We start from the raw sequence: 26649 nt of genomic DNA, 5'->3' as shown, positions 1-26649 counted from the left end.
CAGCGTCATGGGAAAAGAAATCATATTTTACCTCAGTTGTTTATCCGTGTTTGCTGTGTGAATTGAATGCGATTAGATTGCGTACAGCAAAGTAATACAAACACAGCACATCTGTTGGGCGTGTTGGTTGAGATTTGATGAACAAAACACAACTTCATCTCTGATTGTATTTAGTTTTTTCAGTTTTCTTTTCATTTTTAGTGGGAAATCAAACTGCCTTCCTGTCAAGTTGGACTAGGCAGAGAAAGGTGGATCTAAATATCAGCCGTTAAACTTTATTAATAAAAAACAAAAGGCAGTGGATATATATACACGAAGTGAAAGTAGCGATAGATTCAATTTACACCTTTTAAAAATAGCAGTATTTTCTTTGCAATAAGTGTAAAGACTATATTTATACTTATAAATAGTGGCAGATACTGTTTGCTCCTCAGTATTGTTGTATATTAAATGGTAAGCAATAATAACAATGTGTATATGATTATATTTATTAAAATTATTAAATGGATGTCACCTTATTGGGACAATAAAGCCCCCCCCCCCCCATCGCTAACCGATAAACAGTTTATTATTAAACACACATTAGACAATTTATTTCCACTTTTTGAATATTTGCCTTTCCGATCTGATATATAATGGGAAAAGGGAGTAGAGCGAGTTTAGCAAAAGGCGGATCAGACTCGGCTCGATTTGCGTCAAAACTTTCTGTTATATGCCTTACCTCTACACTATTTCTACTGTTGACAATCCATTGTCTCCCGTAATTTTTTCTGGCCCAACCAGACGTCAGTGGGCGGAGTTAGTGTAAATAGCCTCTGCTAAAAAGGAACATAGAAACTCTGGAAAATACAGGAATCACAGGAGTGCAATACGCAACAGATTTGGCTACTACACGAAGATAGTACAGAACAAAAAAACAATTTTATATTTAAAGCTGCAGTCCGTAACTTTTTTCGCTCTAGCGGTTAATAAACAGAACTGCACGTGTCTTGTGGAAGAACATTGCAGCCGGTGTCATGACAAATCCTGTCCGCTATGAAATTGTGTCCGCAAGGACCCCACAAGCGATTCTATTGGCTGAAAGAAATTTGAATAGGTAATCTGTTCAGAGCCTGATTACAAATCTTACAAAATTGCGTTTTGATTGTTGCTGTTTAAATTGGGTTAAAATAGTCTTTAATGTCTTACAAATCATATGTTTAATTTACTAGTACTATATAACTGAAGCTATAAGTGCTTATATAAGTATATAAGATATATACAAGCATATCTCGTATATAATCTATTTATTTTGTGCACCTGTTCTGTATATTGTTTTTTTTTTTAATTCTTTATTATTTACATTATAGGTACATTACTATGTCATGATTTTGTATTGGCACTTAATTTATCAGTCGAAATAATTCAGAACATGTTTTTGCTCCCATTATAGCAATCAATTACATATTTCAAATAAATGTGTTGCGTGTGTATGTGTGTACTTAGTATGGCAATGAACTCATAGTTTATTTTTAAACAATTGCTTGTCCAGAACCATGTATAACAACTTTTGATCAGGCATTTAAAACCGCTACCAGCGGTTACACCAAGGGGGTAATCTAGCGCTCGGAAAGCGTTCCACCCATAGGGGCGGCCATTGCTAACCAAGCCATCACCTGCTGTTAGCATCCCATTGACTCCCATTCATTTTTGAGTCACTTTGACAGTGAATAACTTTACATCAGAGACGTTTAAAGACTCTATTTGTCCATTGTTTATTTCTAAAGAAACACGACAATGCATAAAAGGCTCCATTACCTTGTATCTTACACTATTGCCCCGCAGAAGCTGTTTTTGTAAAAATAGGCTAACGATTGCGTCATAACCAACGCGACCCTGTCGCACAGTTGAGAAATTACCGTATAGACCTGAGGAGACGCTCGCAGGCAATCTTTTACTGTCTATGAGACAGTCGGGGGGACGTGGAGACATAAAGTCTGATAAAGTCAAGGGGGAAGAATGGGGAGAAGCCCATAGTGAGCCAAAAGCAACGGGAGAAAATATTTAAACAACGTGATTCAGCTTTCACTTTCCACATCCACTAGAAGACCTACAGCTGTCCGACAGGAGGCTCACGTCACATCTACGTCCTCAAGCTCCGTCTGAGCCTGCGCAGTTCGCTCAGCCATCAGGAAGTGAGTGCCCCTAGGTTGACTTCATTATTTCGCCGTTGACGTCAATGGGATCGCTCAGTCCATTTCTTTTACTGTCTATGGATTTCACAGGCGGATAGGATTTGTCATGACACTGGAGCTACTTCTCTCTGTTTATGTCTATGGCGGATCACGCAGGGACTGTGCTCCTCTGCAGCGGTACCTGCCAGTCTCGCTTGAAATAGTCCCAATATAAACACTTATTATAAGTGTACCATAATGATTCAGGGTTAGACAAAAACACGGTTTGGAAAATGAATTCATGTTGTACATTGTAGGGGCGGCAGGGGCTCAGTGGTTCATGTAGGTTGTCTACAAACCAGAAGGTTGGTGGTTCAATCCCCGGTTCCACCTGACCAAGTGTCGAAGTGTCCATGAGCAAGACACCTAACCCCAGCTGCTCCCGACGAGCTGGATGACGCCTTACATGGCTGACATCGCCGTCGGTGTATGAATGGGTGAATGTGAGGCAAAAATGTAAAGCGCTTTGGATAAAAGCGCTATATAAATGCAGTCCAGTCCAGTCCATTTACATTCTCATTATATAATTTTTGTAAATCTTAAACACAAAAAAAGTTACGGACAGCATCTTTAAACAACATAAAGCATACATTAAATGGTTAATTGTTTGAGAGGGTGGAAAGAGTGAATAAATTATTGTGCTTTTTCATGGCAGAAACTGTAAAAACTTGGTATCAGGGAGAAAAACTACACTTTTTTTCTAAAACAAGTGTACAGTATGATCCCTTTAAAGGTTGATTTTCAGCTCTAGTGAGTGTGTGTGTCGTGTCGACACAGTGATGGATTTATCGAGGTGCTGCAGGCCTTATTAGTGTGGGATGTTTCTCCAAGTGTGTAAGTTCAAGAATGTGATTGACAGTAACTCAATAGGGGGTTTCTTTTCCAGAGCTCACGGCTTTGATCAGCGATGGCGCGGGAAAACTTGGAGTTCTGTTCTCATCTCTGTCTCTCTCTTTCTCTCGCTGAATCCCAGTCAGGCTTGTTATCGTGTCGTACCGCAGTGTGTCCATCCGTGTGGAACTGTGTATGTGATGTGTAGTTGCCAGCATCCACTCGAGGGAAGCTCTTTCTGCTCTGGATTGGGGACATGTTACCGTATGCACAAATGCTACACTGACAGGAGAGGAAGTCAGGGTGAAAATACTTCATCATCCTCCTCAAAACTCTGTCATGGAGCACATTTACACACTCCGCTGCCCTCAGACTCGATTCGCAGTGTCACATAGTTTGTCTGTTTTAATTCAGTCTGATCATCTTTCGGGGACTCGAAACGTTGCTCCAGTACATAGCGGGCTACCGACTGCCTATATAGTCAACATCTTAAAGGGATAGTTCACCCAAAAATGAAAATCTGATTCCTCAAATAAAAGCCTGTAGTCAATTAAACGGCGGGCCTCTGATAGTGGCCGGAGGCATGGACAGCACAAACAAATAAAGGCCGGTCTTAAATTAAGGCTGGGGGAAAATGAGTGTGGATAATCTCCTAAGTGCCTTTTATTTAATGTGCATTCAAGTTCATTGTAATATACACTAGGGTTGTGCCGATGGACAATGGCTGACCGACATCACAATGGAGTGCAACCAGTCCTGTCCCATAGGACTCAGGCAGAAATCATGTTGATGGATGCGGTTATTAACGTTACTGTAGTATAAAGCAGAGCAGGACCGAGTGTTGTGGCGCTGAGCACGGCAGCCGGAGCGATTGTTGCCGAGCACATGGCTCGTGAGCAGTGGGACTTTTATTATGACGGGACACGGTCACCGCCGCTATTTTAGCTTTTCCAGTCATGAGTATGAGGTAATGCAGCTCTATTTATCATATTAGATGCATTTAAAAGTGTCATGAACTTGATTTTTTTTCTTTTTTTACTGTTGTCTGAGGTCAACTAATGACGTTCGTTTGGTTTTTACATTCAAAAACATCATAACTAATAAGTAATAGGCTGTCTCCTGAACGCTGGGTTTTGATGGGCGTGCAGCACTGGAGAATTGGAAGTAAACGCCCACGGCTAGGATTAGATAAGATGTGCATATTTAGTGAGCTTCAGCTCCCCTGTCAGTTCAGTGACATGAGAGAGGGAATGTTTTGAAAGCGGCAACCAGAATGATTCTCTCGACCACAGGGCTCATCAAACAAACAATGATTTATTTCTCATCCACCCACAATTGATTGATTATTTCACTATTTGAGATTCATCAGCCTGCCGATGGGTTAACGTTTTGGTAGCCTGTCTGAAAAACAAACAGCCCCGGGACTACTATTACATATAAAAAAGACGTGTTACTCACATTAGTGTGTTGCACAATTCCTGGTGGATCCAATATAGAACGCACAACATTGTGTTTTAATCTCAATATGTCTGCAAATCCAGCTCGACCTGAGACTTGTTTAAAAATGATTCCGCAGTTAAATGAAGCGATTCCAAATGCGTACAATGTCTTCCTCACGTGGAATATTGAATATTATCGTCATTGGTTGGGTTAGTAATGAAATTAGACTTTTTAAGTATTAAAAAAATGATGTAAAGAGTTATAGTAAAATAAAAGGTGCTTTAAATTGGACAACTTTTCTTAAGTGGAAGGAAGCTTTTTTTTTTCCTAACGTGCAACCTATAAGCACAGATGTGTCATTAGTTTGGTTAGTAAAATAACAAAATTATAGTTTTTAAGTATTAAAATAAAATATGTCAATATATATATTAAAATAAAAAGTGCTTAAAAGTGCACAACTCTTCTTAGGTGGAAGAAAGCTTTTTTTCTCACGTGCAAACAATAGCCCTAACTTATAGAAATTAAGCGGAATATACATTTTACATTTTTCAAACTGACTCAATGGTGGTTACCGATTAGGCTGCCGTAATTCTGACCCAAATTGCTTTGTCACCCTTCTGACTGTTGTTATAAATGGTGATCTTTTGCAAATGTTTTTAAAAAAAATCAATGATATCTGTCCACTGGAACGCTATTGCTTTTTATTTAAAACAAGTATTTTTCAAACAGATGGAATAAAAAAAAATGCAGGCCTGCCCCTAACAAAAGCCTGCTTCAAATAAAAGCCTGTTACCTTCTCCAGTTCAGGTAAATAAAGGCCTCGGTTTTTATTTGAGGAATTACTGTAGGCTATCTGCTTACCCCCAGGGCATCCAAGAGAGTGACTTTGTTTTTTCAGTAGAACACAAATTAAGATTTTTAACTCCAACCCTTGTAGTCTGTCAGTCGTATAATGCATGTGAATGGTACCACATGAGAGTATGAGAACTATGAGAGTAAAAAAACACATACAAATCCATATTAAACCCTGCAGCTTGGGACGACACATTGATGCCTTAAGACACGAACCGAGCGGTTTGTGCGAGAAACAGTATATCAATTTTACCTCTAATACACCCCAATGTCCAACAGCATCGATCATTTCTGGTAAGTGAGGTCAATGTACACGATCTGGCGTAGAGATACGCGTGAGAGATCACTTCCTACGCTTGCGTTAACTACACCAGATTGTGTAATGTGTACATTGTGTATTACCGGTCCGGTGAATATTCAAAATGATATTCAAAGTGCCCAAGAGCCAACTTGGAATGAGCATGTTGGTATGTATTTACAAAATGCTAATTGTCCCTTCTGTGTTTCCATACCTTCTTTTTTTTCTTTGAGCCAGGTCTGTCAACTTCACGGACGATGTGGGTCATCCCATCCTCGTCGCCAGTTATGTTATATCTTACAGATGTTCTGCTGTAAAAATACACAGCAGAAAGAGGCGAAAGGGAGCTCGAAAACTAACTGGCTGTCTTTATTATTCCAGAATAGCACAACATCTATGTGCCGTTCTTTTTACCAATACTAAATCACGTAACAAAAAAGAGGTATGGAAACACAGAAGGGACCATTTGCATTTTGTAAATACACAACACGTAATTCTTTAAAATGTAGCCTATAAGATGCAGTAGACCAGCTTGCCATTTTTAACAGGGTCATATAATAAAAAAATAAAATAAATTCCTTACACTTCAAAAATAAAACAGTTTGATGTACTATCTAGAAAAGCTTGATCCGAACAGAGCATTTAAAGAAACTAAACTGCACAAATTTCTTATTCATAGAAATGACAGAAACAAAAACTGGCTGTTTAACCACATGGATCAAAGCGAAGATGGAAAACATTCATGAAAAGCTAAATTATGTTCAAGAAACCTTGACAGTTACACTTTATTTTAAGGTGTCCATGTTACAGTGTAATTAAGCGCTGAGAAATGATAATTAACTGCATGTACTTACTATAAAGTAGGGTTAGGGTCAGATATGGTTTGGGGGGGGGGGGGGGGGGGTGAAATGCTGTTTCATGCATCCTGAGCTTTTTACACTGTTAAAGACTTGGATTCCCATCCTAAACATAGACAAAGTTTCAAAAACTAATGTTGGACGTTTGATGGAGTATTTCTGTGTTAAAAATACTCCTTCCAGTTTCTCACAAGTTTCAGAGAGTTTTTTTCGAGTATGGGTCGGCTTGACGTTAATAGAGCGGAAGGTCCTTGTATGGGCCGTACGGGCTCTTCTCCCGGTAGGGTGCGCGCGCGCGCGCGTGACTAGAGCGAGAGAGGAAATGCAAGCTCATAAACACTCCGCGCCACGCTCCACTTTATTCCTATGGGTGACGTCGAGCGACTTCAACGCTTCAGCACAGCATTCTGGGAAGGCAGCGCTGCATTTGAACCGATTTGAACACAGAAATGACGGGAAGCTTCACAACATCGCTTCAGTCGCGTCTCAAAGTGGATCTCTACAGTCACTGCTGTCAGGACTTCACCAAATCATACCAAAGAAGTATGTTTTTGACGGAGCGGTCCCAGCGATAAAGGTTCGGTCCTGCTTTGGAAGCAGCCGGTGAGTAAAACTGCTTCAAATGTCTGTGCTGTTGTCACATGAGTAAACATCAGTAAACGACACGATCGCGTGCTTCTACATTTAAATGCGCTAACGGACTCCATTGTTTGTATAACGTTACACTAGTCTGACGTGCAAAACCGTTTTGCTTGCTACTGCTAAGGTTTAGTCGCATACAATAGTCCATAAACCGAATCATGTCCTCATAAACTGCGAGTAAAGACACACAAATGTTGACAGGCCACTAAATACAGTACATACCACAGAGACGGACGTCCTGCTGTTGCTGTTTCTCCTGTTCAATTTATTTCAGTCTCCGAATGATTCTGGATCATATCTATTAGCTGAGATCGATAGCGATGGGTTCCTCCACGCTTGAGGACGTCACCGCTTTGTGCACATTCGTCATTCTTTAGCTCCGCCCACACGATACGCCTCCAGGCGCTAGTTTTTTTCCGGAAAGACTCGGTACAGCCCATATTTCTTTTATAAATATGATAAAACTAAAGATTTTTCTGAGATATGAAGGATGCAATACTACTCTATAGGTACTCAAGATTGACATGAGATTGACTGAAGCTGAGTGTTTCACCCCCCTTTAAGGTTAGTTGCATGTAATTATGCATAATTCATGCATAGTGTATTTGCAACATGTGTAACATTGATTGGACACTGTGAAAAAGTTTTACCACCTTGACTAACATTGCAAGTGGACTTACTATAAGTGGGAATAAAAAATAACATGATTAAAATGGCCGCTTTAATAACGTCTGGCTGTGTTTGCAGAAGCAGGCGGGAGTATCAGTGGATGTTCTCAGTCTGTAATATTGATGGAAAAATGTAGGACTTATTCATTTGAGTCTGAGTTCAGCTGGGGTTTGCATATGACACTCAATCTTTCAGTAAGAGGAAGAGGGAGAGTGAAAAACTGCAGGAAAGAGTGAGAATCCTTGCCACTGCGGAAAGATGTATTATATATGAAATATTATATAATAGAAGCCTGTATATAATATATTAAGTAACACACATACATATACATCTCTGCATGCTGTCAAGTCAAACAATGTGATTTATTTGATTGAATGTGGGGATAAAATCTGTAGCTGAACACAGACTTCTGGCATAAATTCATCTACAGTAACTTTATCCCTTCCTTAAGAGAGTTTGATTGACAGGTGTCAAATGCATCAGCATTTCTCAGCGATTAGCAAATGTGATTTGTCTGGTAATTGTTTTAGGAATATGACATAATGTAAGAATAGTCGTCTGACTCGCGCTGACTTGAGCTAATCAAATCAAAGTGATGTAAACAGATTAGCATAGTTTTTGCCTTTATTGTTCATAAATCTAACTATGTATTGAACATCTGAACTCATATCGCTGTTGTTGGGAGTGTAGGATGGCGAGAGCTTATTCCGGGCTTGATTTGTGATGTACTGGTCTAATCTTGTCTGTGTGTTTCTTGAATATTTCATATCTTTTAATATCACACACAGATGAAAGTCAAATTTGTGATGCAAAACTCTGTGTGTGTTTTGGAAATTCAACTCCCTGGTTGGTTTGTTGATCAGATGTTATGAGACCAGCAGCCTAAACGCTTTTTAAAGTTTAAATTAGTTTTAAAATAAGTATTCATGTAGTGGTGTGGTATAATGGATATTGGAGACATGCACAAATCATGTTCTGGAAAGACCTTTGAGAGACTGAGACCAGAATGGCGTCAACATTTTCCATTATTTCAGCCAAAATACCATAGTCACAAAAAATCTGTAACAAATGAAACTTTCAAGGGGTCACACAGAAAGTGTGGTGGTTTATAAAATTAATGAGCTCAGTGGAGACTTTTTGTAATGTCTTTTCCCTGCGCATTACTATTTTTTTGTGGATCTTAAAGGGGCAGTTCAACTAGACTGAAAATGAAAGTCAATGGGGTCCAGTTGTTTTCTGAACAACATATAGTTTAAATAGTTTCAGTTTCAGTTTCAGTTTATTAGATGATAACCCCTTGAGATGAAACATCTCGTTTTCGAGGGGGTCCTCAAAATAACATCAGACAATTACATTCTCACACATACAAAAACTCTTCCACACAAACAACCACCCCAATCCGTCCCCCCTCTGACCACAAAATATTCATATAAACAGCATAAAGTAATTACAATTTCAAAAACAAAATATTACAGGAGAGAACCATATTTGAGAGCACCGTATTTGATTAAGTCACCAAGAACAAACAGAAAGATACATATAACCCAAGTATACAAAAAAAATAAAATAAAAAAATAAATAAATAAATAAAATAAAATAAAAAAGTAATAAATTAAATTAGTAAAATTAATAATAATAATAGATAAATAAATAGACCATATATAATTCATCTCATATAGAGAAACATTTACAATGATCACATGATTGTAAATAAGCTAACAGAGCTGTCTTAAAGAGTGGAAATAGTCATCAGAACTTCTTCTTTTTACTCTGCAGAAGAAAAAAAGGCACACAAGTTTTTTTATTTTTGGGTGCACTATCCCTTTAAGAAGTATTCTAACGTATATTTATTCTTTTTTTTTTAAACTTATTTTTTCATGCATAATTTTTAAACTGCAGCAAAGGTGCACGCCGTTTGACAATTTACCCACAATGCCATCTGTTTCTCGTCTTCTAGGTAACATCGAATGCTTTTGTTAAATCTGAAGCGTGACATGCCGCATTTACTGTGAAGTTCTTCTGCTCACTTCCATTCTCTGCATCTGTTATTGCTTTTGTTGAGCATTCGCTCATAATGCGCAGTCTGAAATGGGTTTTTCAGAGGAACGTTGAGCTTTGAAGCGCCGTGAGTTTGCTGTCTGATGGAATGAGGGAGTTCATCTTTGTTTGTAATGATGTTTATGTTTTGAGAGTGTGAGTTGTTGGTGACAGCCGTTTTTGTTGTCTCAGATAATGAGGATGGAAAACAGCCCTCTGTCACTGCATCTTCTGTGTGTGTGTGTGTGTGTGTGTGTGTGTGTGTGTGTGTGTGTGTGTGTGTGTGTGTGTGTGTGTGTGTGTGTGTGTGTTTGTGTGTGTGTTTATGCACTGCATCTGGTCCCTGTTTAAAACCGCAATTACTAAATTACACTGTGTAGACTTTTCCAAAACATATGAACATTAAATGTACACAGAAACACAGAGAGAGGCCGTTTTAATAGCTCCAGTGTCACTTTTTGCGTTTATCAGCCTCTGTAATATCAATCATAAAACACAAGCAGAGCACAATCCTGTGTAAAATATTCAAAAAACAATTTGGATGCAAGGTCATATTAAAGCACCCCTATTATGCTTTTTCAGATATTACCTTCCATGTAGTGTGTAATACAGCTGTTTATTTGCGGTGTTTAGAAGCATGCAAGCGCAACTCAGTCGTCATTATAAGCCCCACCCACCGACTCTATACACGATGTGATTGGCCTGACCAGAGTTTGGTTTTTACAGCTCAGAAGTGTATTGAGAGTTGCTAGACGACGCTCGCGGCAGATTAGATGTTCTGCCGCTAGGGTGTGTTTTCCACCAGAATGAACCAGGTGCTAGTTCAGAGCCAGTGCTAGTGTCAGTTCTAAGTTGGTTCGACTGACGAGCCTTTAAGAACCGGTTTGGCTTTCCACAGGCTAGAGAGCCAGCACAGAGCCAGGTCTTACGTCACTGTATACGTCTTATCTCTCTTAGCAACGCTAGCGAGTCAGTGGAAAATACAAACACACCAGGCTTGTTTGAGATGCATCGCCGCTGCGATGGATCGGACTTGTTTGCTCAGCACATCCCGCAGATGCTTGATTGGATTAAGTTTTGGGGAATTTGAAAGCCAATCAACACCTCAAACTCGTTGTTGTGCTCCTCAAACCATTCCGGAACCATTTGTGCTTTGTGGCAGGAGCATTATCCTGCTGAAAGAGCCACAGCCACCAGGGAATACCGTTTCCTTTAAAGGGTGAACATGGTCTGCAACAATGCTTAGGTAGGTGGTAAGTGTCAAAGCATCACACTGCCTCCGCCGGCTTGCTTTCTTCTCATAGTGCATCCTGGGGCCATGTGTTCCCCAGGTAAATGACGCACACACACCCGGTCATCTACGTGATGTATAAGAAAACTTGATTTGTCAGACCAGACCGCCTTTTTTTTCATTGCTCCGCGATCCAGCTCTAATGCTAACATGCCCACTGTTGGTGCTTTTGGCGGTGGATGGGGGTCAGCATGGGCACCCTGACTGGTCTGCGACTGCAGCCCCATACACAACAAACTGATGCACTGTGTAGTCTGTCAGAACCAGCATTAACTTCTTGAGCAATCTGAGCTACAGTTTCTTGTCTGTTTGGTCGGACCACACGGGCCAGCCTTCGCTTCCCACGTGCATCAATGAGCCATGACCCAATGAGTTTCCCATGACCCTGTCACCGGTTCACCACTGTTACTTTCTTGGACCTGAGTTTTTCCTGCCTGTTCTGAGAGTTTTGGATTAAAGACATTTTGTATTATATTTTCCTGCTTTGTGCACTTAGTTCTGAGCAAACACCCGTGACACAATGTATATTATGAGAAAATGAAAGTAATTTTGACCTTGGATGCATGTAAACCTATTGTAGGAGACTCCAAAACACAATTAGGAGTCTTTAAAATAGCATAATGGGGCACGGTTCTTACAAATGATGCTTGTGCTTCATGAATGAGACCTTGGCTTCAAACAAATACAGAAGGCAGTTTTATTGTTGCTCTTTTATAGCTCTGAAAACTTAATAAGGGTTCTTAATTATGTTTAAGTATCAACTTTGTCTAAGATGTTTCTCTTAAAATTGATTTCTGGAAACACAACTGAGTCGATAGTTGTCTTGCTATAAAATGAATGAGAAGCAGCTCAGATCATTTCAAGAATTTGATGAGAAATCATTGAGTTCACGTCGAGATCTTTAATTGAGTTTTAATTGCAGACAGCAAATCAAATCCATTTGAGACATTGATATCTGACAAGCAGGAGATTTACGATGAAGTCTCAATTTGTTCTCTATTTAATCTCGGTGCTCTCTAGGTGATATTGACGAGATCTCTTTTTTTCTATTCTTATGAGGAATAGAATCGGACCACACGGGCCAACGAATAGAAGACAGCTTTACTTTCAGAAGGAATGTTTTTAGCGTGCTTCTGACCCAAATTTTCTTTTGGGAACAAAAGCATCTCCGGGGGGTTGATAAATTGATAAATAATCATTTTGAAGCATCGTCTAAAGAAAAAACACTTTTGTTACCCTTACAGAAAAGTATTTTAGCAGTAATGGTGTCCAATAATCATTCTATAGTATATTTTTGCTATCTATATATATATATATATATATATATATATATATATATATATATATATATATATATATATATATATATATATATAATGTATATATAGTACAGGCCAAAACTTTGGACACATTACTATTTGTCATGTTTTTGAAAGAAGTTTCTTCTGCTCATCAAGCCTGCATTTATTTGATCAAAAATACAGATTTTTTTTTTAAATATTGTGATATATTATTACAATTTAAATAATTGGTTTTCAATTTATTATACTTTAAATGATCATTTATTTCTGTGATCAAAGCTGAATTTTCAGGATCATTCCTCCAGTCTTCAGGGATCATGATCCTTCAGAAATCATTCTAATATTCTGATTCATTTTCAAAGTTGGAAACAGTTCTGCATCCTAATATTTTTTCATAACCTGTAATATTTTTTTTATAATACTTTGATGAATTAAAAGTAAAAAAAAAAAAAGAATAATAAAAAAAAAAAAGAAGCAAACGTTTTAAAAGTAGAAATCTTTTATAACAACAACATACACTACTGGTCAGTAATTTGGGGTCAGTCACTTTTCTTTCTTTTTTTGAAATAAATGAAATGTGTTAAATTGATAAAAATTGATAGTAAAGGAGATTTATATTATTTGAAAATGTTTTTATTTTGAATAAATGCAGTTCTTTTGAACCTTTTATTCATTTAGGCAGCAGAACTGTTTCCAACACTCATAATAAATCAGAATATTAGAATGATTTCTGAAGGATCATGATCACTGAAGACTGGAGGAACCATCCTGAAAATTGGTATATATATCTATCTATCTATACGTACGTACGTACGTACGTACGTATGTATGTATGTATGTATCAATAATAACTAAAAACGGCCAAAAGTATTTTATGGTTTGGGTTAGTCTATAGTTTATAATTAGCTTATTTAAGAACAATAGAAGTCAAAGGGAAGTACACACGTGTGTGTCCAGACAGGGTCCAGCTGAGCTTTAGTCATGTGTCATGTATGATGGATGAGTGTTCACATGAGTGTTCATTAGAACAAACACAGCTATTGTCTGTATTTAAATGAGCATGTGTTGGGCAGATAATGAACACGGTGTAAACACATATACACACACACACACGTATACGGCTCGATCTGGTTGCTCCTGATAGCTTTGAAGTGCCGGCTGCTCTTGGCGGTGTGTGTCCTCACGCTGGGTCAGTAATTAAATGTGATATTTATCATAGTGCTGTGTGTAAATGATGAGTCTGGGGACGAGTGATAAACACTGTTGATTATAAGAGCTCATCCACGCTGCTTTGCCTCTCCTTGACTTTGTGTGTAATGCACTCACAAATGCACACAAACACACACAGGACGTGGATTGCTGGAGTGCCGTGTGTCTTTTCTGTTTGATCTATGATCGGATTAATTACCTCTGCTCTTATTAAAGGAATATTCAGGGTTATTTTAGACTAAATGTTTTATCGACAGCATCTGTGGCCTGCTATTTGAGTTTTATTTATTGCTTGTAGTACTTTCTGCAAGGGAAGAGACAATATTTGTACATTTTTAATATATTCATATTAAATATAGTATTATTTCTAGCTATTTTCAATAGTATTATATATTAGATTTTAGCATAGATTTTAATGATATTGCATCAATGCTTAGACCCTTTCTACTTATTCATTCATTCAGTCTGTCAGTCTGATTCTTGTGATACATTTTTGTAGGGGCAAAGAGACAATATTTATGAATGATTAAATATTATAAATTAATATAATACTGAGATCCTTTTTAATTTTATTCATTTATTTTAAAATATGACATTTTATAATATGACTTTTTGTAAGGGTACATAGAATAAATATTTAAAAATGATTAATGTACTAATTAAATTATAATTCTTATAATAATATTAATTCAGTTGATTATTAAACATATAATATATTGATATATCAATATACATTTTTCCCTCATGCTATCACATCTTTTTTTCAATTTTTTTATTTATTTAATAATCTTACACTCATATTGTTAATATTATTCTGTGTAAATTTGTTATATTATGTTAATATAGTAATATTAATATTAATAATAACAGAATTAATGAAGAAGCAGCTTGTGTGAGTGATATTTGACAAAAGCGAAGGCAAGATGTGCGATTTTCAGTTTCAAACTGACGCAGCGGTTCATTGCCCCAGACTCCCATTATGAATTCATAGTGTAAACGACTTCTGTTCATTTTTACAAACTGAGGGAATATTTTCTGTAGTGTCTGACGGCTTGTCACAGATGCCATCGATAGAGGTTAAGTTGTATTTAACCTGGAATATTCCTGCTGTACTGGACCGTTCACTGTTCATCAATAATACACTCACAAGCTCCGGAAGGTTAAGCTGATAAACGTGACCCCTCTCGCTCTCACTCATCGTGTTGGAAAGGTCCCAGCTTGGTCTTTAAGCCCCATTATTAAGAGAGTTAATCATCTGAACCAACACTGGACCCTTTGGCACCTGAGAGGTGAGACGATAGAAGAGGACTGGAGAACAGCCAGCCAGAGAGAGAGAGCGAGAGAGAGAGCGAGAGAGAGAGCGAGAGAGAGAGAGAGAGAGAGAGAGAGAGAGAGAGAGAGAGAGAGAGAGAGAGAGAGAGAGAGAGAGAGAGAGAGAGAGAGAGAGAGAGAGAGAGAGAATTCTGCACTTTTGGAGCATTTCCCCCCCCCCCCACCCCCCTTATAATATTAGTCAAGGTTTCTTATTCCATAATTCAGTTTTCCATGATGATTTTCCACCCTTTCTCTGACCTTTACAAGTGCTCTCTGCATTTGAGCTTGACGTGAAATTGTGCTGCTTACATGAAGAGGGATTTTATCTACAAAACAACTCATCTGTCCATCAAATCAGTCATTTGTTTGTTCACTGTCATTTCTTCATTCTTTCATTGGTTGGTTTCATTCTTAATCTGTAGGGTTTAAAGGTATACTCCACCGCTTTTTCATATTAAACTATCTTAGTCCCTTAACTAAGCCGAGTTGATACATACCTCTGGAATCGCTCTGACGCGCAGTGACGATCTGATAGCACACTAAGCCCAGTTCATTCATTATGGTACAAAACAGAGATCGAGTTAGAAGCGACCAAACACCTCTACGTTTCCCCTATTTAAATACAGTTACGCGAATAGTTGAACGACCTAGTATGGTGACACAAAATAAAACGTGGCGCTTTTATGGGAATAGTTTTATTGGACATTTTTTACCATTCTACTAGAAGCGCATTTGTGAGGTCAGACACTGATGTTGGAAGAGAAGGCTTGGCTCACAGTCTCTGCTCTAAATCATCCCAAAGGTGATCTGTTGGGTTGAGGTCAGGAGGTCCCAGTTCATGTCCCAGTTGGAGCATGAAATTGTCCAAAATGTCTTGATATGCTGAAGCATTAAGAGTTATTTTCACTTGAACTAAGGGGACAAGCCCAATCCCTGAAAAACAACCCCACACCAAAATCCCCCTCCACCAAACTTTACACTTGCAGTCAGGCAAGTACTGTTCTCCTGGCAACAGCCAAACCCAGACTCGTCCATCAGATTGCCCGACAGAGAAGCGTGATTTGTCACTCCAGAGAACACGTCTCCACTGCTCTAGAGTCCATTGGCAGCGTGCTTTACACCACTGCGTCTGATGCTTTGCATTGCACTTGGTGATATAAGGCTTGGATGAGCTGCTCGGCCATGGAAACCCATTCCATGAAGCTCACTATGCTAATCTGAAGGTCACACGAAGTTTGGAGGTCTGTAGCTATTGCAGAAAGTTGGTGACTTCTAAGGACTGTGCGCCTCGGTATTCGCTGACCCCGCTCTGTTACCCGGCTTACCACTTCGTGGTTGAGTTGCTGTTGTTCCCATTTGCTTTCAGTTTGCTATAATACCACAAACAGTTGAGCGTGGAATATTTAGTATTGAGGAAATTTCAGGAATGGACTTATTGCACAGATGGAAACCTATCACGGCACCACGCTTGAGTTCACTGAGCTCCTGAGAGCGACCCATTCTGTCACAAATGTTCGTAGAAGCGTCTGCATGCCTAATGCTTGATTTTATACACCTGTGGCCATGGAAGTGATTTCACCTGAATACAATGATTTGGAGGGGTGTCCCAATACTTTCGACAATATAGTGTATGTTATACACTGGAAAAAAATTGGAGTGACGTTTACTTTAAAAAAAGCTAGGCAACTTTTTCCACACAGAAAGTGCTTGTAATCTTTACTCGGGCTATTCAAAATACACAAGTAAATTGCACTGGCAATACTCCTCTATAGATTGTAACTTTCACTCAGATTACCATTGCATCCAATTACAAAACCCAAGTGAACATTGCTGATATTTCTTAGAATAATATTTCAAAATGTATAATTTAAAGATCTTATGAATAATTATGTAATTAATTTATTGAAGTAATTTAACAAAATTCATCTCACACCTTCACACAAAAAAGGTTGGCAAAGTCATTAATTTATAAAACACAAAATAGTATAGTATCATAAATCGGACCGTGTCGTGCCTAAAGATTACCGCCCCTACTTTAGGTGTGTTTAAGGCCTTTAGTTTAAGAGTATCAGTTTTGTTTGTTTTATAGAGTAAATAACAAAAGGGCATAGATCCTGTTTGTGCATATAAGATTAATCAGGGATTTGAATAAATGAATCATCTCAGCAGTTCATTTGTACCATAATAACATTTGCAAACACAACACAGACCCAAACAAAACAGACACAGCCCATCATTAGATACCATGGCTGTGCCGTGACCCGTTAATGGAAGGTAATGTACCCTACAGAGTGTTAATTTGGGGTGAAACGAACTGTGTGTGTGCGTGTGTGCGTGTGTGCGTGTGTGCGTGTGTGCGTGTGTGCGTGTGTGTGTGTGTGTGTGTGTGTGTGTGTGTGTGTGTGTGAGAGAGACAGTCAGATAAGAGTTATGAGCTGGTCTGCGTGCCATCAGACGGGTCAGCGGGCATCTAATGGAGCCATTCTATAATACTCTGACGCTCGTGCAATGACTTCTTATTGTGTGTGTGTGTGTGTGTGTAAGTGTAATGCTAGTATCCGGTAGATGTATTGATGACTCCAGGGATCGATAGGTCCTGGGTTGCGATCCATCCATTATGTGCACGTGTGTGTCTGTGCTGTTGGAGATCTGTGCATTTGTGCTCTAAGTGAAATTGTGCTGTAGACAGGAACTGATTGAAGTGATTTTATATTTTACAAAACAACTCATATGTCCATCATTTCAATTGTTTGTTTGTTCATTTGTTCATTTATTCATTCATTACTGTGTTAGATATTATGTTCATTCTTTTGTTTGTTCATTCATTCAGTCAGACTTGATCTGTTCCCTTATCTTTGTTCTTTGATTCATTAGGGTTGATTCATCCATTCACTCATGTTGATTCATTAGTGTTGATTCATCCATTCACTCATGTTGATTCATTAGGGTTGATTCATTCATTCACTCTTCATCCATTCACTCATGTTGATTCATTAGGGTTGATTCATTCATTAACTCTTGTTTATTTATTAGGGTTGATTCATTCATTCACTCATGTTGATTCATTAGGGTTGATTCATTCATTCACTCATGTTGATTCATTAGGGTTGATTCATTCATTTTTGAATTCGTTCATTCGTTTTTTGATTGATTAAAGTGTTCATGTTCATTGATTTTTGTTCATTCATTCAATCTTGTTTGTTTGTTAATTTATCTGTTTATTCATCTATTCATTCTTGCCTTGGTTCATTCATTCACTCATTCATTATTTTGTTAATTCACAATAGATTTGTTTGTTCATTCGCCACATTCATGTGCTTGCTCATTCAATACTTTGTCCATTTATAAGTGAATTTCTTTATACATAATATCTAATTTGTTCATTCGTTTGTTCATGTATTTTTATTAGTTCATAGTCATGTTTAATTGTTTGTTTATTTATTTATCAATCTGTTCATTCATTTAATAGTCCATTCCCTCAGAGCAAAGAGGACGAATGATAGAGAGAGTATAAGAGAGATCTCAGAATGTCATGTTTATTTTAACTTGGAGGCTAAAAATAACCAGCAGTTACTCCATTAACCAGGGATCAGTTCGAGACAACCGTGAGATCCTGTTTCATAATGAGAGCCCAAAACAGTCCTGCACCAGAGTCGGTGTGTGAAGCCTCTCTGGCCCCTGAACACACTCAGCAGACGGGAATTATACCACGCTTCGAGGAAACTGACATTTGGGAATAAATTGGCGTAATGGGAGTTTCTGTTACAAAAGTTTATTCTGCGATTATTGAGAGATGTGTTATTGATTCTAAAACTAGTCATTTATACTCATTTCTTACGATGTACTCAAGCATACAACATTTTGGGGTCGGAAAGTATGTTCTTTTTATGTTTTTGAAAGAAGTTTCATGCTCACCAAGCCTGCATTTATTTGGTCAAAAATACAGTAAAAACTGTAATATTGTGAAATATTATTACAATTTAAAATAACTGTTTTCTACAGAAATATATTGATATAATATATTGATATAAATATGTTGAATATATTGTATAATGTAATTATTAATTACATTAACTTCCCCACAGGAGATCCACCAATAGCAAACCACAACCATTCCAGCCCCGTCCTATTTTTTTTTCTTGTTCGAGAAACATTTTCACTCGGCTGTACGTCACAGTAGGGAAGGAGTCACCACTTCCATTTCGTGCTGTCTTTAAGGTTCACCTTGTCTGTGTTTTTTTTCCCCAGGTGATGATGATTTCCTGTTGGGGTTGGGTGAGCTGCCAGAAACCTTCCCCAGCGACCCGCCGGAGCCTCTCCCGCACTTCCTGCTGGAGCCGGAGGACGCTTACATCGTCAAGAACAAGGCTGTCAATCTCTTCTGCACGGCCACACCGGCTGCACAGATCTACTTCAAATGCAACGCCGAGTGGGTCCATCAGAGAGAGCACACCATAGAGGAGCGGGTGGACGAGACGTCGGGTCAGTCACACACACACACACACACACACACACTTCATTCACCATCACTCTCGTTTATGGCTCGGAAACATTATGGCCTTTTCTGAGTTGCAATAAAAAACGTGATAGCTCTGGTTTATTCATGGTTTCCATTGCTGAAGGTGCTGCTAGAGAGACAGATAACCTCCTCCCTGACACATACGGGTTTGTGTATTATTTATGTAATGTTATCAGAGCTCTCTATGAAGGCTTCTTTTATATGACTGCTATATGGACACTGAGATTAAGTCTAGTCACCAAAAACTATGGCCAGAGTCACAACCTAGATGATTGACCATCATTTAATGTCAACTCACATAATATAGCACTTTAGATTTTGTTTTAAAGCAGCTTCATGGTGATACGCAGGAAAATAAGTTGCAAAATTCATTCATTATTAAACAAATCCGCTGTGAAGCAGCTCAATAGAAGACAATAGTTGCATTATTCATCTCAATTTAGTTAAATGTTGATCAGTTCAGTTTAATAACAGAGTTAACATTGCAGAAGTCATCAAATATGAAAGAAATTCAATTTATCTACAGCGTAAAGTGGCTCTACAAAAGACAAAAGTGTCATTATTCATCTCGGTATAGCTCACTGTTTCAATTCAGTTCAGTTACAGTGTCAGTGTTGCAAAGTTAATATTCTGTTTGCATCATTGATCATTATTTTTCTGTTCGTCCCAGTGAAGCTGCTTTGAAACGATCTGTATTCTTTAAAGCACTTTAGAAATAACGGTGACTTGACATTATTCGCTGCAAATTTTGTTCTCTTCCAATAGTGGCAATAACTTATGGAATATGAATTGTCTTCTAAACATAAGATGCAAAAGAAACAAGATTGCATGTAAATTAAGTAGATAAATAATAAGATATTCACTCTCAGTGCTGGGTAGTAACTGATTACATGTAATCTGGATTGTGTAATTGGATTCCAAAAATGTAATACTTCTAATTAGATTATATTACATAATCATAATCAGATTAAAATTAATTTTCTATTGATTATGATTAGATGTTATTCTCACAACGACAGTAAATTATTCAAAATTCATTGATTCCACTATTTTGCTATATTTATTTTAAATGTTCCTTTCTATGAAATTCTTCTGCTTATGTACATCCAGAAGGTCTTCAAGGTTTGTGGAATTGCACACACAGCATTTGATCACTGGATTTACATAAATTATTTCACAAGAAGTGTTTTCTCAGCATTACACATCTAATCAACTCCTGATTAATACATTAATTATTATTTGAATTATTGCTCAGTGAGTCATTTAACCATGTATTACTTTCTCTGGAAGGCTTCTGTCTTTCAAACACATTATAAGGTGAAAATTCACATAATTTTTACATAATTTACCTGCAGTACAGGAATTCCCCATTCATTTAAAAAGGGTCTTTTTTTGTCGCAGTCCTGTGACTAAAACAGTATGAAATGACACTGGAAACAGCATGAGCTCAATTCCCAGGGGATTTGCATTGTTTATCCTTTTGATCTTTCATTAAAAAAAAGTAAAAATCATAAAATTCTAACCTTTCAAAAACAATTGCAATTGGGAGGGGGAAATCTTATTATGAAATGGTTTTCTCAATTATTGGCACCTCTAGAAATCCTTATGAGTAAAATATCTCTGAAGTATATTCCCATTGATGTTTATGTTTGTTTAGCACACCAGGATGACTATGAACAAAAAACTGTCCAGCCGTGACGTCTTGTTTCACAGGAGTATAAATGAGGAAACACAAAGGTCAAATTTCCGTAATCATTCATCTCAATGAGTAAAAGCACAGAATATAGTTCTGATGTGCAGCAAATGATTGTTGAGCTTCACTAAATAGAAAGTAACTGTAGGAAAATAGCTAAAGCATTGAAAAACCCCATTTCCACAATCAGGGCAATAATTAAGAAGGTCCAAAAAACTAAAGATGTTACGAATCTGCCTGAAAGAGGACGTGTCCTAATGCACGAGAGGAGGAGAGTTTGAGTGGACAAAGACTCTCCAATGATCACAGATGGAGAATTGCAGAGATTAGTTGAGTCTTGGGGTCAGAAAGCATAAAAAAATAAAATATATATATAAAAAACACCAAACAACCCCTTTATCACCACATGTTGTTTGGGAGGGTTTCAAGAACAATCCCTCGTGCTCATCCAGAAACAAACTCCAGCATATTCAGTTCAGACACGACTGGAACTTCCAATGGGATCTGGTTCTGTGGTTAGATCAAACTATAAAAATAGTTTTTTTGGCAGCAAACCAAATAAAAAGTAAAAAGGTACCCCATGCGCATGGTTAAACGTACTGTTGGCCTATTTTTTGGCTAGTCCTGGACATCTTGTTCAGATACATGGTATAATGGATTCGAGCAAGTACCAGCAGATAAAAAATCAAACCTGACGGCCTCTGCTAGAAATCATATAATGCATGGGCGTCGGAAGCAAATAAAAAGTGGGTGGGTCAGTAGCGGCTAAGGCAAAATATGATTGGTGAGGAAATTGTTTGTGGTGCGTTTGAGGCCATATCCCTTTCCTATACCAAAAAAGACCTCAAACCAGTCAATACCAATAGTCTAATAAAAAGGCTATATTCATTTAACTGCCATAATCAACAGTTTCATAGATAATGATAATGAATAAATTCCATGTTTTTTATGCTCCGTGTCCAGACAGAAAAAGTGCCGTTTACTAAATGATTAATTGGGCCAGACAAAATTACAGAAATCTCTGTAGAGTAGGGGTAATACGCATGGCATGAAGTTTTGAGGCAAATCAATCATAGGTTCGAATCTGCCTTTTGCCAAACTCGCTCTACTCCCTTTCCCCATCACATATCAGATCGGAAAGGTATTTCTTTTCAATTAAAAAAGAGAAAATATTAGAAAAGGGAGTAGAATATAATTATAATTATATTATAATTATATATAATTATATATTATATATAATTATATTATAATATAATTATATTATATTATATTATAAAGCGTTTAACATGTTTAGTAATAAGTTTCTTAATAAGTTTCTCGGTTAAAGGGTAGTCAATATAAGCAGCCGTGCTGAATTAGAGACGATAAAAGTGAGTGGGTCCAATATCATTGGTCTTAAAAAGTGGGGGGGTCTTGTCCCACCCACACACAATGGTTCCGACGCCCATGATATAATGGGCCGTAGTTGGATCTTCCATCAGGACAACGATCAAAAACAAACATCAAAATCAACACACAAATGTGTCACTGGGCACAAAATGAAGCTTCTGCCATGACCATCCCAGTCCCCTGACCTGAACCCTATAGAGAATGAGTGGAGAACTGAAGAGGTTTAGTATGGAGGAATGCTCTCTGATCTCTTTTCAGGTGTTCTCCAAACTCATCAGGCATTATAGGAGAAGACCCAGAAAAGGATGGAATATGATGTTGCAATAAATGTGGCCTACGTGAACTAGAGAAAAACATTTATTTCATAGCCCCCCCAACTCCCCACTTTTAATTATTTTACTTCTATGAAAGGTTAGAGTTTTGTGAAAGATTTTTGAATGATAGGTCAAAAGGATAAACAATGCAGATTTATTTTTACAGCCGCTTCTGCTCATATTTACTAAGGGTGCCAGTAATAGTGGAGGGCACTCTATACCTTCAATTCAATGCAAGTTGAGATAAAAGCATTCGCCAAATGCATAAATGTCCTTTTTGTATACCGTGAGAACAGAATACAAAGTAAAAGCCAGTTTTGGTGATATTAAAAAGCTAATATGCTACAATTCATAGTTGAAAAGTAAAGCAGTGCTTAGGAGCACCACAGCTAAAATGTTTATATATAATACATCATGTTTAAATGAGTGTGTGGAGGAATTAATTGAAATCATTCAATTGTCAGAATTTTTTTTTAAAAGTTGCTCGTCTGGGTTTTTATTTTATTTTTGTGTTTTATATATATATATATATATATATAAAAAAAATATATATATATATATAAAAAAAAGAAAAAGAAAAAAAATGATATATATATATATAAATTTTTTTTTCTTTTTCTTTTTTTTTTCTGAAGCAAGCCTATTTAAATCTGCATATTTGTGATATTTACCCTGAGGGCTTTTTTTTCTTTCTTTTTTTTCTTTACATTTTATAAATTCAGTTTCCCCAATCTTATTAAATGTATGCTTCATCTTTCATTGTAAATGTTTACATTTGATCAATAAATTAGAATAATAAAACAATATAGGGCTGTTGACAGTCAAACAAAATAATTTACACTGAAAAATTATAATTGCATCGAATAATGTTATGAGGTTGTAAATATATTTTGAATATACAAATAAGAAATGTCGGAAAGAATGATTCTTTAAACATGGCACTAAACCGCCAGTAGGTGGCGGCAGGTGACCGTCTCAGTGAGTGAGTCTTTGAGTCGTTCATTCAAACGATTCGTTCAAACGGCTGATTCGTTAAGAATGAGGCAGTTGTTTATGAATGAGTCATTGAATCTTTGACTCAACCGATTCGTTCAAAATGCTGAATCATTCATTGATGGAGCACTGCTACTGTGAGTCGCGCTGTAGTTCTGCTGTGATCTTTGTTTGGAGCCATTCTCGCTGCTGAGATAGAACAAAAAAGTCAATATTGCGTCTAAAGGGTAAGTGACTTGATTTGAACTGTTTATTGAACTGTTGTATGAAATCAATGCCGCGTTTTTAACTTTTGTGTATGGTGCTGCACTGTGTTGTGATTTCACCTCGAGATGCAGGCAGCGCGAGCCCCAACCGCACAACCTGTTACTGTCAGTAACATTGTACAACGTACATTATTGTCCACCATCAATCGCCATTTACACTAAATTAAATAAAAATAAAAAAAAAGAATTCTCTTGTTTAGCTGATTGCTTCGTTATTTTTGACGTTTTAATCTGGCTTTTTCATTTGCCCCTTTTTCAGCTTCTTTACGTTTTTGCGCCTGTCACGTGATGCCAACTCTCGCGAGACAAATAAGCAACCGCAGCTTCAAAAACAAGCCCAATATTATATTATTTATTATCATCAATATAATTTATAATCAGTATTTTTTAAGCAATAAATGAGCCTGCAGCATATTAAACTAAAATCTCTCTGCGTTTGAAAAGCAAAAACAGATGTGATTTTATAGGATTAATAATGTGCACATTTTTACGCTCTATGATTGGGACACAGACAAGCAAAAGCTCTGCAATAAAGCCACATATTTATAATAAAATAAAATCGAACCATACCTACTGTTATTATTATGTTTATATAGCATATATATATATATATATATATATATATATATATATATATATATATATATATATATATATATAGTGTAGTAGTAAGTATAGTATTATATATAATATATATAGTAGCCTGTAACATACATTATAAAACATTTTATCTCCATCTCTGTACATCTCAGTTGGTTGCATTTATTGTTTGTAAAAATGTTTATGTCTATTTACGTCTACTAACTATCATTACGTGCATTTATAACATCACACGCCTGCACGCTGAACAAGATTTTTCTTCAATGAGGGGAAGGAGGAGGTGGGATGTATGAGGACGAATTACTACAGCACTTGTATTGTTGAATTTGGCTCAATGTATTGGACAAAACAGCGACCATAAATGTACAGAAACAAAGTTGCTTATCATATTTTCCTACTCGCCAAAAACCACGTGTTATACACAGACTTGGCAACTATGGTGACAGCAGTTACCTTAAGAATTAAAGATGAAGTTTAATTGGTTATTTATAGAATGGTGGATCGGTCACTGTATCAGCTCACAGCGGGCAAACAGTGTGCAGTAATAAGCAAATGTTTCGTTAAGAAATGAAAACAGATCGCACCTTAAAGCTACACTGTGTAACTTTTTAAGTTTATTCTTAGCTAAAAAACACTTAGTTCTTTCAAAAATATATGTGCTCATTAATGTATATTTACTTCTTTCAAGTAATAAAGTATTCTGGTAAGTTTATAATATACCATTGAAAATACATACGGGTGAGGGGTTCGAATGCCGGTCGCCATGTTGCCCCTCCATCTTGAAAGTATATTAGCCAAAGAGGGACATACCCGTAAATTCAAGCTTCGCCTTTCGCGTTTTAACACTCGATGGCACCGTGTCGAATGTGAAGAGGGGGATTGCCATGTTAATCTTGGACTACATCGGCCACCGTAGGAGTTAAAACGAAATCAGAATTGAGAGGAACAGAAACTAATATTCACTGGACTGTCATATACTTTTACACCGCTAGATGCAGGAAAATATCACACTGTAGCTTTAACAGTTATTAATTTAAATTAACTGGTTGCTATTATTCTTGTGCTCAAAGCTGAATGTTCAGCAATCAGCATCATTACTCCAGTCTTCATGGTCACCTTCAGAAATCATTCAAAATGTATCATTTATCACTCAAAAAACATATTTTTTTGTTTTATTATCAGTGTTGAAAACCAGCCTGACGTGGTCATACTCAATTCTAGTCAGAATATGAGTCTGAAACTGCTCCATTGGGCTGTAATTATGGGGCGTGTTTCAACCGAACCAGGAAAGACATCAATTGGATAGACCAACAACCAATCAGAGCAACGGAGCGACGCATAACGTTAGTTGTCAAATGTCAACAGAGCTCAACTGCACCGTGTTACCAAGTCTGCGCTTTTTTCCGCGGGTTGTTTTCTATGTCTGAGGGTTGAAGCAACTATTATGTGATATATAGACCCTGGAGTGCGAATTTTGCCAAAATAACACACATTTTCCCCCTCAAACACCATTTTTTTTCCGGAGAACCCCCCCGAGAAGCTATTGTTTAGGGCTAGTAGTTGGGTTTTGTTGTAAAAACTTAAAACAAAAAAAAGACAACCCTGTCTGCACGCACGCTGGAATAAACGGTCTTTGCTGGTGTTGTAAAAAAAATAAATAATTTAATGATACACAGTTACTTACCCAACATGATCATCATTTCAGAGAGAAATAGTGAGGTGAATGCAGATACAAACAAGCTCTCTGTTTAGGATTTGAACAAATATAATTAGAGCCCCTTTGATGACGTGCATGATTACGTTACTGTTGATCATCTGTCCGTCATCGTCTAAAGCCCGCCCTGATGATTTCATTGGTCCGAACAGTTTCTGTTCAGGCATAATTACTCCTCTATGGATCAAGACCAGACCGAACTGCTCA

At 37.4% G+C, this 26649-nt stretch overlaps 1 protein-coding gene across 5 annotated transcripts in view; it reads left to right on the top strand.

Moving 5' to 3' along the window:
- unc5ca (unc-5 netrin receptor Ca) overlaps positions 1–26649 on the top strand; it is a 267933-nt gene that overhangs the window by 106895 nt on the left and 134389 nt on the right. For all 5 annotated transcript variants that reach the window (XM_067439645.1, XM_067439644.1, XM_067439643.1 and 2 more), the window contains one exon: positions 19203–19436. In XM_067439645.1, the coding sequence (XP_067295746.1) occupies positions 19203–19436 (234 nt within the window). The remainder of the gene's footprint in view (positions 1–19202; positions 19437–26649) is intronic.

Source organism: Pseudorasbora parva, chromosome 3, assembly GCF_024679245.1.
Source record: "Pseudorasbora parva isolate DD20220531a chromosome 3, ASM2467924v1, whole genome shotgun sequence".
In the NCBI taxonomy this organism is placed as follows: domain Eukaryota; kingdom Metazoa; phylum Chordata; class Actinopteri; order Cypriniformes; family Gobionidae; genus Pseudorasbora; species Pseudorasbora parva.
Note: the sequence above shows the minus strand (reverse complement) of the source record. Positions and strands in the feature narration are given on the sequence as shown.